Source organism: Zosterops lateralis (assembly GCF_965231275.1).
Source record: "Zosterops lateralis genome assembly, chromosome: 5".
Taxonomy (NCBI): domain Eukaryota; kingdom Metazoa; phylum Chordata; class Aves; order Passeriformes; family Zosteropidae; genus Zosterops; species Zosterops lateralis.
In genome coordinates this window covers 15,469,268-15,487,325 of record NC_139766.1, presented here as the reverse complement: position 1 = coordinate 15,487,325, position 18,058 = coordinate 15,469,268, and the positions used below count along the sequence as shown (strand labels likewise).

General features: G+C 39.4%; 1 protein-coding gene across 1 annotated transcript; it reads left to right on the top strand.

Moving 5' to 3' along the window:
• Positions 1–1,213: 1,213 nt before the first annotated feature.
• On the top strand, positions 1,214–11,471 carry FGFBP1 (fibroblast growth factor binding protein 1). The gene is made up of 4 exons (XM_083861726.1): positions 1,214–1,327; positions 3,490–3,584; positions 6,549–6,680; positions 7,938–11,471. Exons 1-4 carry the CDS (start codon positions 1,319–1,321, stop codon positions 8,677–8,679), a joined length of 978 nt encoding a protein of 325 aa, XP_083717852.1. The 5' UTR covers positions 1,214–1,318; the 3' UTR covers positions 8,680–11,471.
• The last annotated feature ends 6,587 nt before the right edge of the window (positions 11,472–18,058 follow it).

Here is an 18,058-nt window from a genome sequence, read left to right as displayed (position 1 = left end):
CTTTTTGTTATTTTATTCACTTGCTCTCTCTATAAGAGACCCGTCCTTTGTCTGATTGTATTTCTGAAGCTTTTCTGGGCAGACAGAGAGGCTCTTGCCTTGCTCTAAGCTATGAAAGCCTTAGCAGACTAAGACAGCAATTAGTCAATAGTTTTTTTCCACTGGCTGCCAAACCAGCTTGAGTGTGTCTTGAATATCCTCAATCTATGCTAATAAATCTAGCAGCCAGCATAATAAAATAAAACCACAGGACTTTGAGATGACTGTTCTTGGAGAACTTCTAGCTCTGCTTAAGGTAGAGAAGTGATTAACTTGTACTAGAGCCAAAAGTAAATGAAAATACACAAATACAGGTTTTGACAATAAGTTCTTCGTGATATTGGAAAGATCACTATGAAACACATTTCAGTCTAGTATCCCTTTATTTAATGTTATTTTTATTCTGAGATTTTTTCTTTTAATAGATAAAATGTATCCACTGTATTCTGTGAAAGATAAATACTACAGAAGAACTAAAAACAGTTGTGGGTTTTTAATCTATCAAATATCATCTCTTATTAGGTGATCCTGTAGTGTTATCAGAAGAAATCAAAATCTTAAGTTCTGCTTAGATTTGGATATGTTTACTGCCAACTCTCATGTCTTGTATACTAACAATCATTTTTATCATGGCATCAGCATTTAACATCCTGTATAAAAGAGGGCAATCATGTTTATTTAATGGCAAATATTTATACTTCTTTGAGTTGTTTCAAAGTCAAGTAAAACTTTCTTTAAGGTTAGTCTATCAAACTTTCACAATGAAATTAAGGTAGAGGAGATATCTTAAATTTCCCTTGTTTGAATACACAAGGCCTCTTCCTGCCAAGATGAAACACAAGGTAAACTCCGTTTAGCAACAAAAATTTGGGTCTTCTGTATAATACATGGGTTTCTTTCTCTGTATTATCTCATTAAACAAGAGGAATTTCCTCATTATTTCGGAAACATTCCTCCATCACAGGCTTGGATCTGCTTAAGTTAGTCAAAAGCACTTGTATTTTTGTGAAAACTGCTGTCCTTGCCTACAGAGAGAAAGCAATGCTCTGCAGGTCTGAAAGCAAACTCTGCTTTTTGCAGCAGCCCGTGACAGTGTTCAGTGAGCAGGTCAGTAACAGATTAACAACTGCTGACTGCCAAGCATGAGCTGGGAGCCAGGAGGGCTGAACCTCTGCTGAACAGAACCGTGGTGGTGACGAATGTTTTAATCAGATTGTTGCCAGCACAATGCATCATGTAAATAAAGAAACACTACAAGTAAAAACTACTGACTTCATAGATGAAGAAGGTAAACAGTAATACTAGACTTACAAATGATGGATAAAATGATTAAGCTGTTAGTTTCACTTAGAGATAACCACTGTATGAAGCAGAAGTGTTCACTAATGTTTCAGTTCTTAAATGCAAATGTGAACCTCTGCATGAACTGGAGTTTGCTATAAAATAACCTTACTACTTAATCTTGTGAAGTGCTCTTTTTAAATTAGCTTAAAATATAAAGCAGTAATTTGATTTCTGTTGTTCTGTGATTAACTTACAGTTAATGTTTGTTTGAATTAACTAGTGTTTGTTTCTTTATATTTGAGTTTCATGATATTAGTTTTCATTTGGATGCTATTCTGCCAGATTCAGTTGTCAGTTTTGGCCAGCTTCTGAAATAACTGGACAGTGTTAAAGACTCAATGGAGAGAACCTCATGTCTTTTTTCATATTTATTCAACTGATATGAATTTAACCCCAGGTCAGAAGTACCTGAAAATTGTTAACTGATGAGTTTGCTTCCACTTCTTTCAAATAATTGTGCCTCCATGTGGAATAATTAATTAGCAGATCTCAGTGCACTGAAACCATCACCACATTTTAAATTAAACAGCCACTTCCAGAGAAAGGCCAATAGGCCATGGAATATTCTCCTGAAGTGTTGGGCACAGCCAGTGAGATGCAGAGGAGCTGGTGATGGCATCATTGCCTGTGTGACAAGTATTGTGTTGCTGTGTAAAAGTGCTGCAGCACTTAGGGCTGTTAGCCTAATGTCTTTTGTAAATCTTCAACTCACACAACCAAGAAGGAAATCAAGTTACGAGTTCCCTCCCTGTCTGAAGCTTGTTTACCCAGGGATGGGAATGCCATGCCAGAGAACAGCCCACGGCCACTGTAAAAAGGTTATTGCACTGGGAGGTAGAGGTGTGACTTCCACATCTGTTAGTTAACACAATTAGTCTTTCAGCAGGTATTCCTAGAGAAATGATGTACACCTACAGCCTGTGCCTGATTATATTTTGTTACTGAACAGCACAAGAACAGAATACTTTGTTTTAATTACAGTAAGAATTCCATATTGATGATGTGTGTACCTATACACCAAAAATTGCTTGAATGCTGCAGGACAATACTGACAGACCTTAATTTAAAATGTAAGTAGCTCTTCACATCACTGATGCTGGATCTGTTTTAATTTGCTCTGCCTGAGCATCTGCACAGAGAAAAACATCCTGTGGTCCACACATAGCTGACATTCTATGGAGCCCTATTTTTAGGTGGTCAAAGGAATTCAAGCAACCATTTACTATTCATAATTTAAATTAAATTTTTACTGTTTGTATATAAAATTTACGTTTTATTCTGTGAGGAAAAAGCTATGAATGAACAGGAGCCTCTTGGTGTCACAGAGACGACACCACAAGAAACTGCAATTTGCAAATAATGCAACACTGCATTAATGTTGCATTATTTTCACTGCAATAATATAAATGATAATAATTTCCTATATAAAAATACATATATGTGGATAATATTTAAGCAGCAATAAGCGCTAACTGAGAAAATGCTATGCTTCTTCCACATCCATGAATCATAGCTAGGAATAAGGATAAAATCTCTTCTCTTTGCTTAAACAGCAGAATTTAATTATTGATTTAATTATAACAGTTCTGATAAAAAACTAAAGATGCTAATTAGCTGTCTGAAGTTTCAGTCAAAAGGCACAGGAGTATTTCCAGACTGAGATTTTCCATACAGAATTTACACTGGGATTTGCATATTCATGTTCGTAATTCTCAACGACTACCTTTATTTGCTAGTGTTGCCAATTTTTTTCTTATGCCTTTTGATTTTCATAACTAAGCACCTCTCCATAGGTTTTACCTTGCCAAATTAGCTGTTCAGGTTTTCCATTTGTTGCATGGATCAAATTGTCTTTTGATGAATTGTCTGCTTTATTTGCTCTGTGGCAAATCTGTCCGTGCAGTTTACAAGCAAACAGCATTTCAGCTCAGGAAAGGGCACAGCTAAGGTGGATTTTAAAATGTTCATGGCAGAAAGGAAAACATGCTTTTTTGAAAATCATATCATAAACAGGTCTTTGCAGCAACTTATTGTTGGCAATTAGGTGCTAATTAAGCATCTAAGAAATTGAGCTTATACTTTAATTTTGTGTACTTTCTTTTCAAGATGAAAATAGAAGTAAGTGACTGTTCTGATCACCTGATAGGACAGCTCCCAGAAGGATTTCTGAGGTACAGGAAGAATATGTACTATATGCCCAGGTAGGTAGAAGACATACACAAAATATCAGTTCATATCTAATGATAACAAAACAAACCAAAAAGATATTCTGAGGGCATAGAAATAAAATGGCCTTATGTCCAGACCAACTTCCACAGACTGAGGCTTGTTTTTATGCACCTAAATATGTAAATCTTGGTTTACTGAGATTTTGAAATCATCTAAGCACGTCAGGCAAGAGTTCCAGCTGGCTCAAGACAGATTATCTCAAAGATGATACGGCACACGTCAACAAACACTTGAGTCCAGAATTCTCTACAGAAGCTTCTGCATGCCAAGGACAGGAAGAGCTAACAGAGCTGACATGTCCAGCTTGCCACAATCTCAGGGAAGGAGTGCCAAAACAGCAGAAAGCAGATCTTCAATTTTGCAGCCTTTTCTTTGCCTGTCCTCCCCCATTTTTAAGAAGTAGTAGGACAAAGCTGGAATATCCTATCAACAATGGGGTAGCTGAACTGAGATTGACATTGAAACTTATTTTGCTTGTCAAAGCTGTTGAAAGAGGGAATTTTGGAAGTGATGAATGGTGAAGTGCCTAAATATTTTCAACATCTTTTGGGTGGTTTCATCAATAAAAGGCATTTTGTAAACATTGATAAAATAATCACTGCAACATCATCTATAAGATATTCACTAGGACATGCCAGATAATCTCCCTTTCCAGGTGAAGAATATTTGGCATTCTTAGTGAATATCTCTGAGATAGTTTGTGACAGGGCTGGAATAGGAACACATAAATCCTTCCTGTAAATCATGTGCCCATGGTTCTTTACATACTTGTAACCTTCCTTTCTTACCTATCTAGAGACACAGTTCAGCCACAGTAGGAAGGCATGTCTTGGTGGTTTGGAGAGGTTTTTGGCTTTGGCAGTTCCTTGACAAAAGAGAAGCTTGCTCAAAGCTCTTATAGCTGAACCTATACCCTCATCTGTCAAAATATTTCAATTTATATTATGTTTACCCAAGCAATGGGGCATGTTATAACTCTACCTAAATTAGTACCAGAACATGAGGTTAGCATGGCCCTTGGGCTTTATGCTGTCCCCAGAGTAATTAGCCCTGATGAGAGGCTCATTAGCTACAGCACACAGTCACACTAATGCAGCTGCACAGTTTTGAGAATCCCAGCTAATACTAAATACTTCAGATGGTACTGTGCCTACTATGTGCTATTAGTTTAGGATTCCTGAGCATAGCAGTGCCTTCCTTACTTTCCTCTTACATTGTCCTACTTCTCTGATTCCCTTCCACCACACATTCTTATATATTTTCTGATCCCTGAGTTATCCCTGCCCCTAATTCATCATCTCTTGCCAGCATTAACTACAAATCTTTCACATTTGGTGGACTGTTGTAAATAGTTTCATACGTACTCATGTCAACCGAAAATGCACAAGGCACAAGGTACATCTGATGGCTGAGCTCAATCAAAAAGCAGACCTATCTTAGGAGATAGTCCTGATATACAGACCAAACCCTTTGGATTTCAAGTAAATGCATTCCATTATCTGCAATTCTGTCCTGCACATGCTGCTGAATTGCACTTTTTCTTCCTAATTTTTGGTTGTGATTTTTTAAAAGAAAGTTGTCTCCCCATTGCCAAACCAGTCTAGACAATGCCTTGCCTGTATCTCTGTCCCTTTATATCATTCCATTCACACTGGGTAGGAAAGAGCTGAAGAGGAATACCTGTATGTATCTTACACCAGTTTCTGCTTTTCTCTCTTCTTGCATCCTTCTTTCATTCTGATTTTCCCCAAGCAATACAACAAATGCCTCCCATTTCTTCAGTAAAACCACCTGAAGCAACCAATCTACAAAGAGGGATGTCTATGCCTATGCCCAGCTCTGAATGTGTTTTCAGATTTATCTAATGCTTTTTCTTTCCATCTAGTCCTGTAATGAGCACTCATGATGTAACCCACATCTTTACACACACAAAAGTTGGCAGAGAGGGGGGAACATAAATCATTGCTGTACAGCTGAACCTTAGACCTCTCTGTCACTAATTCTGCAGGAGTTTGAATTTGTTTCTGAGTTTCATGCTCATGAGCACTGTCCTAAATGCAGTCATATAATCAGAGAATCCTAGAATGGTTTGGATTGGAAGGGACCATTAAATATCATCTAGCTCCAACCCCCTGCCATGGACAGGGAACCTTCCACTAGACCAGTTTGCTCAGAGCCCCATCCAGCCTGACCTTGAACATTTCCAGGCATGGGAAGTCCACAGCCTCTCAAGATAACCTATCCAGTGTCTTGCCACCCTCATCATAAAAAAAATTCTTCCTTATATTGCATCTAATCCTGACCTCTTTAAAGCCATCACCCCTTTCCTATCCCTAAATGCCTCGTACAAAGACCCTCTCTGGCTCTCTTGTAGACCCCCTCTAGGTACTGAAAGGCTGCTGGAAAATCTCACTGGAGTCTTCTCTTCTCCAGGCCAACTCACCTGTCTCAATCTGTATTCACAGGAGAGGTCCCCTCTGATCAGCTTAGTGGCCCCCCTCTGGACTGATATTCCTTACTACTCAAATAGTTACTTATAATGGGTGTTTGAAGTTCTTCAATACCATTTTTTTTTGTGATACAGGATAACGAAAAGTTCAAGAAGTAACTTTGAAATGCTTTGTGGAATTGTTTTCATTATCATTATCAAATTCTGCTAAACACAATGATAGTGCAATATGTTGAGGGCATTGCAGGATACATCCCTCAATAGCTGATAAAAAACATTTTAGAGAAGCTCATGATCTGAAAAAGTTCTTATTGTTCAGAGGAGAGAAGGACTTGGCTCAAGGAACACCTAAATTACACAAGCTCACCTTGTCACCCCCATAGCCGAGCGCTTTTTTTGCACTAAGAATGAGAACTGGCACTTTTCCAGGGAGGTGTGTCAGAGGTGAGTGAACATGGCACTGAAGTATCCTATTGTGTTGTAACAGTCTTTCTGGAGAGCCGAAGGTGTGTCCCTGCCTTTATAAACACCGCGCTGCTCTTCCAACCAGCTCCGGCTCCTTTGAAAGAGGGGAATTGCATCAGGAGTTGCACTTGGGTGTCTCCAAGCCCTCTGCAAGGTATGTGCTCTAGTTATGTTACTTTTGCACTGCTCCACTTGCAGCAGAAGGTTACTGTCAAATCGTTATCCATTTTAATGTTATTGTTTGCTGTGTTTCCAACAGAACTATGAATACCATGTGAGGTTCCCTAAAGAGGGTTTATGGAGTGGAAAATTTGTGTATAGTATAAGGAATGAAGCAAGTAGAGTAAGAACTAAGTGGAGCCTGTTCACATAAGCTGCTACCTGTATTCTACATTCTAAATTCATGGAACTAAAAATATTTGCAGATAACTGAATGTTGAAATAGATTCTTTATTAGTGTGGCTGCACATGAATTTCTGTTTTCTAATACAAATTTGGCTACAGAGATAACTATGATGGAAACATTAAAAAAATACATTTAAGGATTTAATAATCAAAATGTCAGGTTTAAACCCCTCTCTGATACTGAAAGCTGCTTTATAAAGACAAACACCTACAGAAATAAGCATGCTCTGTGCAGATGCAGGGATCACCTTGATAATAATTTGCTTGCTAGCTACATTTCAAAACTGAAGCTGCACATTTATATCTGGTATTTGGTGGCTTTAAACACAGCCCAGTACACTGCAGGTTATCTTCAACAGCAAAAAGGTAGTTTTGTTTGTTTAGCAGTCAAGATGGAAAAGAATGCATCAACAGTTACTTTTTGCTGTCTGGAAAGACAACCATAACTTCTCAGAGCAAATTTGAAATACTGGCATAACCAGTGAATTACAAGGATTTTCAGGATGCCTACAAAATAGTTTTCCTCAACTTGAAGCAAACAGTTTCCTTTCTCTCTGGGATATTTTTGAAGAATAGACAGGTTGGAGTCAAAAATGCTTATGAGTCATTTAACAAAATGGGAGATTGTGGGAACAACTGCATTATTGTTATAATTTAAGATATCCATCTGAGATTGACAAATCCCAGGTTCAAATTCCTTCTCTGACTGCAGAAGAGGTTTTAATTAAAGTACCTCAGTCACTGGGCAGTTGCATGTCCTGGCAGTGATTCTTCTGTTCCCCATTGAATAGACAACAAAGTACTTCAAATTTACTCCACAGCCTCTCACAAGAATAATTCATAGTGGCATTTAAACCAGGTATTATTTAGACAAAGGACAGATCACTTTGCTGACAACATCACTTTAATTGGTACCAAAGAGCAGAGCAATGCTATGTCTGGAAAACTTCAATACAGCATTAAGTGAAAATGTTTTTATCCTTTTGTATGTTTGTTTGCTTTGAAGGCAGATAACAAGCAGAACAGAGACCATGAAGATCAAAAGCTTTGGACTCCTTTGTGTGTTGATGCTGGTCTCCCAGATGCTACTAACCAACTGTGAAAGACAGAAGGAAAGAAAAAAAGGAAGACATGGTATAGAACATGGTGGAAAAAGACAAAAGGAATCTAACCAAGGAAACGAAAAAGGGCAGAAGTCAAAAGGAGGAAAATCATCTCCTAAAGGCAAGTTTGAAACCAAAGAAAATGCTGAGTGCACCTGGTCAGTGACAGACACAAATGCTGTTACTGTGCATGTACAGTGCAAGAATGGTGACAGTGAGTTCTGGTGTGAATTCTCTGGAGACCCTTCTAGCTGTGCACAGTACGCAGCAAACCAGAAATCCTACTGGAAACAAGTCTCCCGATCTCTAAAGAAGCAGAAGCAGATTTGTCAAGACCCCAAAAGTGTACTAAAATCTAAGTTATGTAGGAAAGGCCCTCAAAGTGCTCACCTCAGGTTGACTCACTCAAGCCTACTAACAGCAGTGGGTCCTGCCAAAGAGAACACAACGCATCACACAAAAGAAGTTGCTCAGACTCCAGCAGATGCCTCTGTGACTGAAAAAAGGCTAGAACAGAGTCCTCAAGACTGTGTTGAAGATGTAGATTACATTGACCAGAGAAAAGTGGCTGAGGAATACTGTCCAGAAGGTTTGCTTTCTTTCTGCAACTTTTTTATCACAATGGTCCAAGACAAACGATGCTGAGGAGGTGCTTCTAAAGCTCTGAATCATGAAAGTATGGTCTCTTTTAAGTTACTGCAAACCATTCCAGATTTTATTCTCATGTTATATAGTGTATATAAGCAAGAAGGAATATATTTTTCTGAATTTGTATATACACAACAGACTACTCTAACACAGTTGAAGATGTTATAGATGTTATGTGCCCACAGATTGCTACCCAATGGATGTGTTACCAGTGGATGTTACGTACTCTGTGCAGAAGTGTGTCAGTAATCTCCTTGGCCCTCTCTGAGCTGTGCTAGCCAAAGTGATGAATTCAGTGCTGTGCACTTCTTGGTTATGTACAATGCTTCTGATATAAAAATTATTAAGAAAAATAAACTTCAAAATACATTAAAAGTATTCCCTCTCTCTCTCTCTGTATTTTACTAGACTTCTCTTTGTGCTAAACCTTTGTCAAAGAATGATCTTTCACAATATCTAGGTGAAGTGTTGTTTATAAAATAGTTTTAAAAATATTTCTGCAGCTTTGCAGAGTTCAGCTGTTGATAGCATACTGCATTATCATTAGATTTTAATCACTGTAGTAATGAAGGGCAACAGGATTTTCTGATTTGTCAATAAATGTGCAAATCTTCAGTTTTTATTCTCACCAAAGGATGTCAGAACACTTTGAAAACATCAATTCTCTCTTTTCTCCTATAGGCTGAAGCATATTGTACAAACTTTCTGGTAGGTAAACAGAGACATGGGGATAGAATGAGTTATACAGGTTTGTATATAGACCCAGGACTAGATCCCCTATTCAACAAACAAAGAGCTCATATTCAACACTACCTGCATGGGTTTTTTGAAATACCATATTCTTTTATCTTTCTGTATGGAAGACATTAATATTTTTCTGTTCGTTAAACTTTGTCTGTGTTTAAAAACCCAAACAAACAAACAGAAACCCACAATATAAAAACCCCACTCAAAACTCCAAGAACAAAGATTTTAGAAAAATGTAAAGCTAAATAATGATAGCTAATCTTTGTTAATTTTTGAAAATTCAGCTAGAAGAACCATAAAATACAATTACACTTTTCTTGTAGATCTGAGCACAGTAGTATGGTCTTCTGCTAGTGGTCCACTTGAGGAAACTTGAAATTTTATGAAAAGCAATTTCCCTGATAATTTCTAGCAAATTAAGTTAGCATTTCCATCTCTTGAGAAAATATAGCCTGTCTCCTTCTGTTAATCTGTCATTGCTAGTATATTTTTAAGATGGGTAGTTATGAGTTGAATGTGGGATGCTGCTATTAGTCAGTCGAACTGTCTTTGAGAAGGATTCAGATGTATTTTACCAAGTAAAATGGCAAAAAATGAAGCAGATTCTTCTTACTGAAGTTCTAGCCTCTGCATGCCCTATGGAAACACTGGCTGTTAGCAGGCCATGCAGGATAAATTTGATTGGACTGGTGGCCACAACAAAGAAAAATTCCAGTAAAAAGGGGCATCAACACTAACACCTGTGAGGCTGGAAGAAACAACCATTTTGGTGCCAGGGAGGGTGGGAAAACAGTTACCAGTTTTTATTACTACATAAATACTGAAAGGGCTGGTAAGTTGCAGCTGCTGGACACTGTGTGTTGGCCTACATCCCTTCACATTATGAGATGATTGAGATAAATAAGTCAAAAATGCAGAGGAAGTAGGAGCTTTATTCAGCCCAAGCAATCAAACACTGCAGTAATTAATTATTAATGTCTACTCTGGTATACAGACACCTTTCTATTAGTTCCAGATTGTAACTAGAGCATGGGGCAGGTCTGACTTAAGAGGCTTACTTGCTCCAGGTATTTTGGAAAATGTCCAATCCTACTTACTCTTATCTACTGTTACTCTCAGGAGCCCTATGGTGAGGACTTTGTTGTCTGAAGCCCAATCACTCTGCTCTGAGTTTCCAGAAGGCACTGCTGTCCCTGTGGCTTCCAGCCAGGCAGGCACACTGGGCCACTGACATATCCCAGAGCAAATTCCAGACTGGGATTCCAGAGCTGTGAGTTACATCTCCATGTGCAGGGTGTCAGCACCTGGACCCATGTGCTGGAGTTGCACGTTCCTCTCCAGGGATTTTTTATATTTCTTCTGCCTCATCTTCTTGTTTCCATTCAGAGATGACTTTTATCTTCACGTGTGGCTCTTTGCAGAAGGAAAACATGTTCATTCTCAGCAGCTTATGGGTGCATTTCACCTTCAATGCAAGCAATTGTGCAAGGACAGTGTGGAGCATCAGGAGAAAAAAGGGATATCTGCGGGGCCTTTTTCCTCAGAAGGTGGGCTAGTGTGAGTGTGAAGATCTCAAAATTTCTTACCTCCATGAGTGTGAAGTTTTGAGTGTTCTTCAGAAGGGTGCATTTCAGAATATCAGGATCTGAGGCAAATGTATCTGGATTCTAACTTCATCACAGCCTGTTCTATAATTGTACTGACCACAACCCAGTGTCTAAGAGGGTCTAAGGTCTCATTGAACTTAGGAAGCCTTGTGGTTTTTTTTCAGCCAATATCCACAAAGCAATCACTTGACAGCAATCACATATGAGTCTTTCCTTGGGACATTTACAGAGTCACTGAAGTCAGGATAACTTTGGTGATAACAACATGAATAAAACATTTCCTGTTATTGTTCACCTTGGGACTCTTGCTCATTATGAAAAAGTTCACAGCTGAGCTCTGTTCTCTGACTCCTTGTCCCAGGTGCACCAGTTATCCTCGTGCCAGGACTTCATGGTAGTGACTTTTCTAACACCTTTTCTAGCAGGGCAGGCAGGACTGCAGTGAAGGAAAAAACCAGATGGCTTTAAACTCTCAGTGCATGGTCCATGTCCTCTGTCTTAGCATATTGAAAACTTACCAGTCTCAGCCTTCTCACTGTTAACATGAGTTATGGAAAAATACAGGAAGGCTGGATGACCTTGACAAGCACAGGAAGAATATCAGAGGCTGGATCAGCAAGAGAACTCTAGACCAGTGGTTCCCTTCTCCCATGCCTCATGATTAGACTAGTCTGCACAGGAACTGCATGGATTTGTTCTTGAAGATACCCAGCTAACTTCTAGGTATTTTAAAATTATTAGGATTATCTTGGTGAAAATTTGATTACTTTCTAGGCAATATAGTTTGTTTCCCATACAACCCTGGGTGTTATAATTTGAATATTTACTTGGAAAGAAAGATAGGGCTTTTGAAGAGAGGAAACTTATTTTAGCTTCAGAGATGAAGCTTCAGGGAGTTTCTCTTCTCCTGCAATATGGAATACATATTGGAAAATGCTTTAGATGATTGATGATCTTTTTAGAGGAACACAACTCTCACGTATTTCCACAAATTCTTAAACTGTCCTCAAACTTAGGAGAGTGAAAAAATCAATTTTTTTTTTAAAGAGAAGAGGCAAATTTGGAATTTTTCCAACAGTTTTCTCCTAATGTATGATGGTTTTATATGGGAAAAGTTACATATTTCTTTGTATTCACTGGGAAATGGCAAGACACTTTTAATGCCCAGCAAACAGCTCTGGCAGTGCAGCACTACCTAAGAACTGTAAACTTTCAGGTCCTTGAAAGTTTCATTCATTACTATTTACTGCAGTGTATTTTATGCCCACTTTCATACACAATTTCATTTGAATGAGTTTCCGTTCCTTTTGCAACTTCCCTTATTCATTTACCACTTTGGCAACAGGATAGATTACATATCTAATCTCATATGTTGCTTGACTGCTTGAAGGAGAATAGAATCAGTGACTCAACCTCCCTGCTTCCAGGAGTTCCCCACCCTCCTCTTCCCCTGAGGGGGCCAATGGGTATCTGCCACCTGATATCACCTCACCTGGAACTGACCAACCATAGTGGAGACTGTGTTCCGACAAGACACATTTCACACTGCCATGCTCCTTCTGTGTAGACAGAGCTGAACCTACATAGTAAATTCCCCTCCCTTTTCCACTTTTGCCTTGTTTTTTTCTGATGCTGCCCTGAGCGAGGCAACTCAGCACTTGTTGGTTGCTGCTGCACCTCACTTGTACTTTTGCTGGGTTTGCATTCCAATTCAGTGTATTATACAGTTTGTTCCTCCAGGCTATTCCAGGAGTGATACCATAGCAGGAATTGATCAAAAGGGAAAATCCAGCTTCAAGGATGGGAAATTCAGTAAGTTCCAGCCTGCAGGGGCTCCTTGCAATCTTGTCACTTAGATGATGCTCCTAACAAGAGCTTGCATGTCCTCTGCCTGTTATCACCACAAATGCTGCAAATCCTGGGGCATTTCTGTGTTCTAACATCTTGGAACTTCATCCTGCTCCCTCCTTGACCAAGCAAGGGAACTCTGAACCCTGGCTGCAGTCATCACCTCACTTCAAAGAGCCACAGAAGAGAAGACAGAATGCAAGACTCCTAGTAAGGTTATCAGACACTGAACACCTGGAGGGCTCAGAGGAATATCTGTGTTTCTCTCCTGCTTCTTCCATTGCTGTTACTACAGTGAGACAATACATCTTCACAGATAAAGAGTGTGAACTGCCCGTGTCATAAAGCTTTTTACCTGTTTGCAGAGCTTTGTAGCAGGAAAGGATGCATCAGGGCCCAGCTGAGCTCTTAAACAAGGATTGATACATAAGGGATTTCTTTGGAAACATACTGCTATCATGTAAAGTATGTGCTTTATTTAGCCACTAGAATTTCTTCAAACTTATCAACCCCACTGGAAATACCTGGTTTCTAAAGAAGAAATAATGAGCAAGTGGAAGAAAGTGAAATGTTTCCATCATGCCAATGTTACCTGCCTGCCTTGGCCACAGGTCATACCAGGCCCCATGTGGAAATGATAAACTTAATTAACCCAAAGCTCCCAGTCTCACACTGGTTTCCAGGCAACAAACAGACACATCAAAGGAACTTTGTTATACAGTGAGAGCCTGTGATATGTTCAGAACCATCCACCAGTGTGCACATATAAGTGTTCTGTGGTGTTTTTTGTATGCCAAGGAAGAGAGTTGTTTCAGCCAGCCAGAACGTTTGATCTTAAAATTATTCTTAAAATGAAGAAATTACAATGTTATCTGTAGCAGGAATGTACTCAATACATCCATAATGTGTGCACTAATTATGTGTAATAAGTGTGCTTAGATAATAGAATATTATTTAAATAATACGATTTACCTTTACATCTTTTCCCTAAAGGTGCTGTGGTCTCTAGAGTCACTCTAGAGGTGGTGTGGTTCCCTGAAAAATCTTGCATGGCTTTTGGGCCACTCCACATCAGCTGAATCCCTACAGATGTAAGTGCCATGGTAGCTTTGTTCCTGCTGCTTGTTCAAAGCCTGCAGTCCTTAGTGTCCAACAAGGAGGCCTCCAGGTAAGGGTTAAACTCAGAAATGCTCTATTCCTCACTAACATCTGCAAATGACACGGGAGAGAGCTAAAGAGTGAGCTCAGAGACAGACAGCAGTTGGAACACTAGAGACACTGGATTTTGTGCAATTCCAGAGGAAATATTGTCTCCAAAGAAACGGTGACACATGGGCTGCACATGCTGGTGCAGGTGGGTGTTGGGGTGCACAGTCCCTCGTCTGCATTAATGATCAGGTTGCTGTTTGTGCAGGGTCTCCAGAGCTCCCAGGCCACTCTCACTGGGAGTGAGGACATCAGCTGATGATGTCCTGGCCAATGTCCAGAGAGATAATTACACTGTGCTGCCCAAGCTCTTCTTGGAATTTCAATCAGATGCACTTTCTTCACTGTCTTAAACTGCTTTGTGCTCTGACTGTTAATGCTCTGGTGTGGCTGATCTCATGTAGGCAGGGAACTGGAATAATATTTACTGAAGTCCCCCAGGTCTGAAGGAGGATCAGTAATTAAGGCAATTTTCGAGTGTTATTTAGAGAGAATATATTTTTATAAAAAAATTAAAAATTATGGTTTAAAAATAAAAGCAGAAAAATCATTGTTTTCAGAGAGGCAGATTTAATATTAACAATTAGAAATATAGTTTTCTTATTCAGTGGTTTTATCTTGAACATCCTTGTGTTTGATGTTTAATTTATACTGCAATACACAGAATCCTATGAAAATGTGACTATCTTTGCCCTCACAGTGTGAGTAAGGCTTAAAAAAATAAATTAAGTCTGCATCAGCAGTTCAAATGCCGAATTCCAAACACAAAGAGCCCCCTATTTATTATTACCTTAAAAATTGCTTTCTAACCAAATCTCATAAGGGTGATCCACAACTTTTGAGTACTTTACACTGTGAGGAGATACCAGGCAATCAAATGTGAGCAGTATTAGTAGAAATTACATTTGTAAAGTTGACTTTTTCATAAGAAACGATCGAAAATGTACCTGCAAAAGAAATGTTAAGAAATGATCACATGAGATTCTCTGGGAGTGATGCTTAGTGGTGAATAAAAGTGTAATTTGCAGCAAACAGAGATTGATAATGTAGGAGCTTGTGATCCTATCTGCATGGCTCATCTGAATTTGCCCCTTACTTGCTCCTGTAGACAGGTCTGCCAAGAGTACAGCTGACATTTCCATTAGTGTGCTGGCTTCATCCTCTGGAAGCAAAGAAAGGCATTTGGAGATTAAAGCTATCTTACTTTCCTTATACCACTGGCCTACATATCACCCTTCCTGTCTCTTGAATGCTGAGTTTTACTTCTCTTTGCATTTGTGTTCCTTGAGTGGCCTTGTGTTTTCCTACTGAGCTCCACCCATTTACAAGAGAACTGTTTTCAAGGACATATGTCTATTCAGTGTCAATGAAGCTCCCCTGGACTTGCATAAGCACAACTCAGAAGTAACTTTGGCTATCATTAGGATTAATTTTATCTTTTGAAATAGCTACTGTAATTTACTATTGATGAGTAAGAGGAGGCCAAATAATTAGGTGCTTGCAAATAGAATTAATTGAAAAATTGAAAACAGGATCAAAGGTGAAGGTAGCAGAGGCACAACCAATATCTATCTCTCAGCAGCTCTCTCTTTCCACACTCTCATATGTCATGTATTTTAGGCCATGTCTTTTAGGCTTCTTCATGAATACAAGACCCAACTGCTGCAGGAGTTCAGCACACACTCCAGTCAATATGACACCACTGGTACATAGAGGTAATGTACCTGACCTGATGGAGAGGGAACCATTGTCTGCCTAAAAAGATCCAAATGTGTTCATTCCAGCCGGTTTTGTGACTGGGACATCCAGTGTTATTCACGGAGTGTTATTCCCACTCTTAGGCTGGGGCCTCCTGATTTTTGCAGATGATGGGACATTCTTAAGGGTGTTACTCTCCTGGAGCCCAAAATTCAACTGATCATTGGTAGTGAGCAGTAGTGCAATACAGTGGCTGCTGTCACAGTATTCCTCCTAATTTAAATACAGAAGGCAACAAACTTCACTGTTTTCAGCAGCACTTGGAATGTTGACTTTCTTTAGGCATGTTCTCACTAGTTTAAATGTTCTTGTTACTGCAACCAGCTATGACGAGTTACTGCTCATCATAGTCACCTCAGATTTCATCCACCAATTGCAGGTATGCAAGAGACTACAACATATCTGATGTTCATAAGAAACATCTTTGAGACTAGGCAATTTCATGGTCCTATTTTCTCTCCTTTATTTGGGGTGGTGCTGTTTCCAAATGCCTCTGGTTCTCAGAAGTCAATCAACACGCTCTAAAACTTGACCTCTGAACTCCTAATGCCATAACAAAATATATTTTCATGGAAATCTGGGAGTCTCTGGTTTGATCCACCAGGTGATGAGTTGGAGGGACCTGTATTATGCCTCAGAGCTCTGATGCAGGCTGTTTAGTTTTCCTTCTCCCGTGTTCCATTTAGACATATGGTACTAAATCACCAAACAGAATACTGCTGGTGCATAGAAAACAGCAAATTAACAGGCACAGTCTGGGCAGTGCATCACAGTGCAGACCATTCAGGAGCTTCAGGGGCTCCAGACTGAAGTTATAAAATAAATCTCATTTGAAAATCATTGTCGAAAAACAATTACCAATGCTCCTTTTGTACCCAGTTGATTTATTTCACATTGGATATGCATCTGTCTGGCAACAAGTAGGACATATGAGCAATGCCTTCTGTGCTCTTTCCAGCATCCAGTTTGCTTTACTGAGATTTGAGGAGATGTCTCACTGCGAGGATAATAGGAAGTGAAGTCTGTCTGATGAAGATACTGGTGAGCTGCTAGGTAAAGTTCAGTTTGGAAAAAGAGTTCCAAAATACACTTTTTCACCCTGCAGGAAATTCATGTGCCTCTTCTGTGGGCAGCATCTCAAAATCCATGACCAATGGGTGCACCAAATGAAATAAGCCAGCAATCCCAGTCACCACTGTGTACAGACTTTTAAAATGCTCATGCAAAACCTACAATTTTCTACACCATTTTAAAAGTTTCATATCTTCTACATCCACATTTAAATTACTGAAATCTCTATCTTGCAAGAAATAACTTCCATGGCCTCACTGTTTCTTTGGATTTTTAGACTACACTGATAGCTCTGCTGTATTCATCCTGCTTTGGAGGCAAAACATCACATTCCCAGGAAGATCCCAGAGATGGAGGTTAATCCCTTTAATACACCTTACAGCTGAACTTTGCCTGTGCTTTCACTGCATGGAATACATGAATTCAAGTCACATGCCTTTGGAATACACCTCAGTTATCACAAAGCTGTACATATAAAATATTGGCCTTCACACAAATTTTTAGAAAACTCAAAGAGCAGTAATAATATAGCAATAGAATCAAGTAGTGGTACCTGGTGCTAGACATTTCATTTAATGGCCATTCCTGTGAAGAGGTGGATCAAACATGTAATGAAATATTCACAGTCACACCTAAGTCTTCAGTTTAGTCAAAAGCCTACAGTTATTCACTACACTTTCATTCTCTATCATTAATGAAGAAAGGTGAAGTGCCTCGGGACATGAGGGATGTGTTTGACTGCATGTAACCAAATATTTGCTGTGCTTAGTTACAAGCAGCAGTACAGACTGCCCTGACGGGGAAAGGTGTTGGTGTTTCGGATCAGTAGCAGCAAAACCTGGGAGAGGAATAAGATGGGAAACAATGAGCAGCAGCAGAGCAACAGCAATGGTCATGCTGAGCAGTGTCGCAGGAGGCAATGGGACAGGTTACACAGGCTCAACTCACCAGCAGCCCTGCACAGGCACTCTCATCCTATCTGAGGATGTTGAATACCTTGTTTGCTAGTAGCAGCAGGAATCTGCTGCAATAAAAACCAATAAAGATAGGGAGAAAGAGAAATGGGTTGCAGAATGATTTTCCTTTGGGGAAATAAACCATAAGACCAATGTGCATGGCCTTGCCTGAACTTCACCTAG

Bases quoted from the DNA above. Each gene is read 5' to 3' on its own strand.
- FGFBP1 (XM_083861726.1), top strand. The intron at 3,585-6,548 runs GTAGGTAGAAGA...GTGTTGTAACAG, and splicing joins AATATGTACTATATGCCCAG to TCTTTCTGGAGAGCCGAAGG. The intron at 6,681-7,937 runs GTATGTGCTCTA...TTTGCTTTGAAG, and splicing joins GTCTCCAAGCCCTCTGCAAG to GCAGATAACAAGCAGAACAG.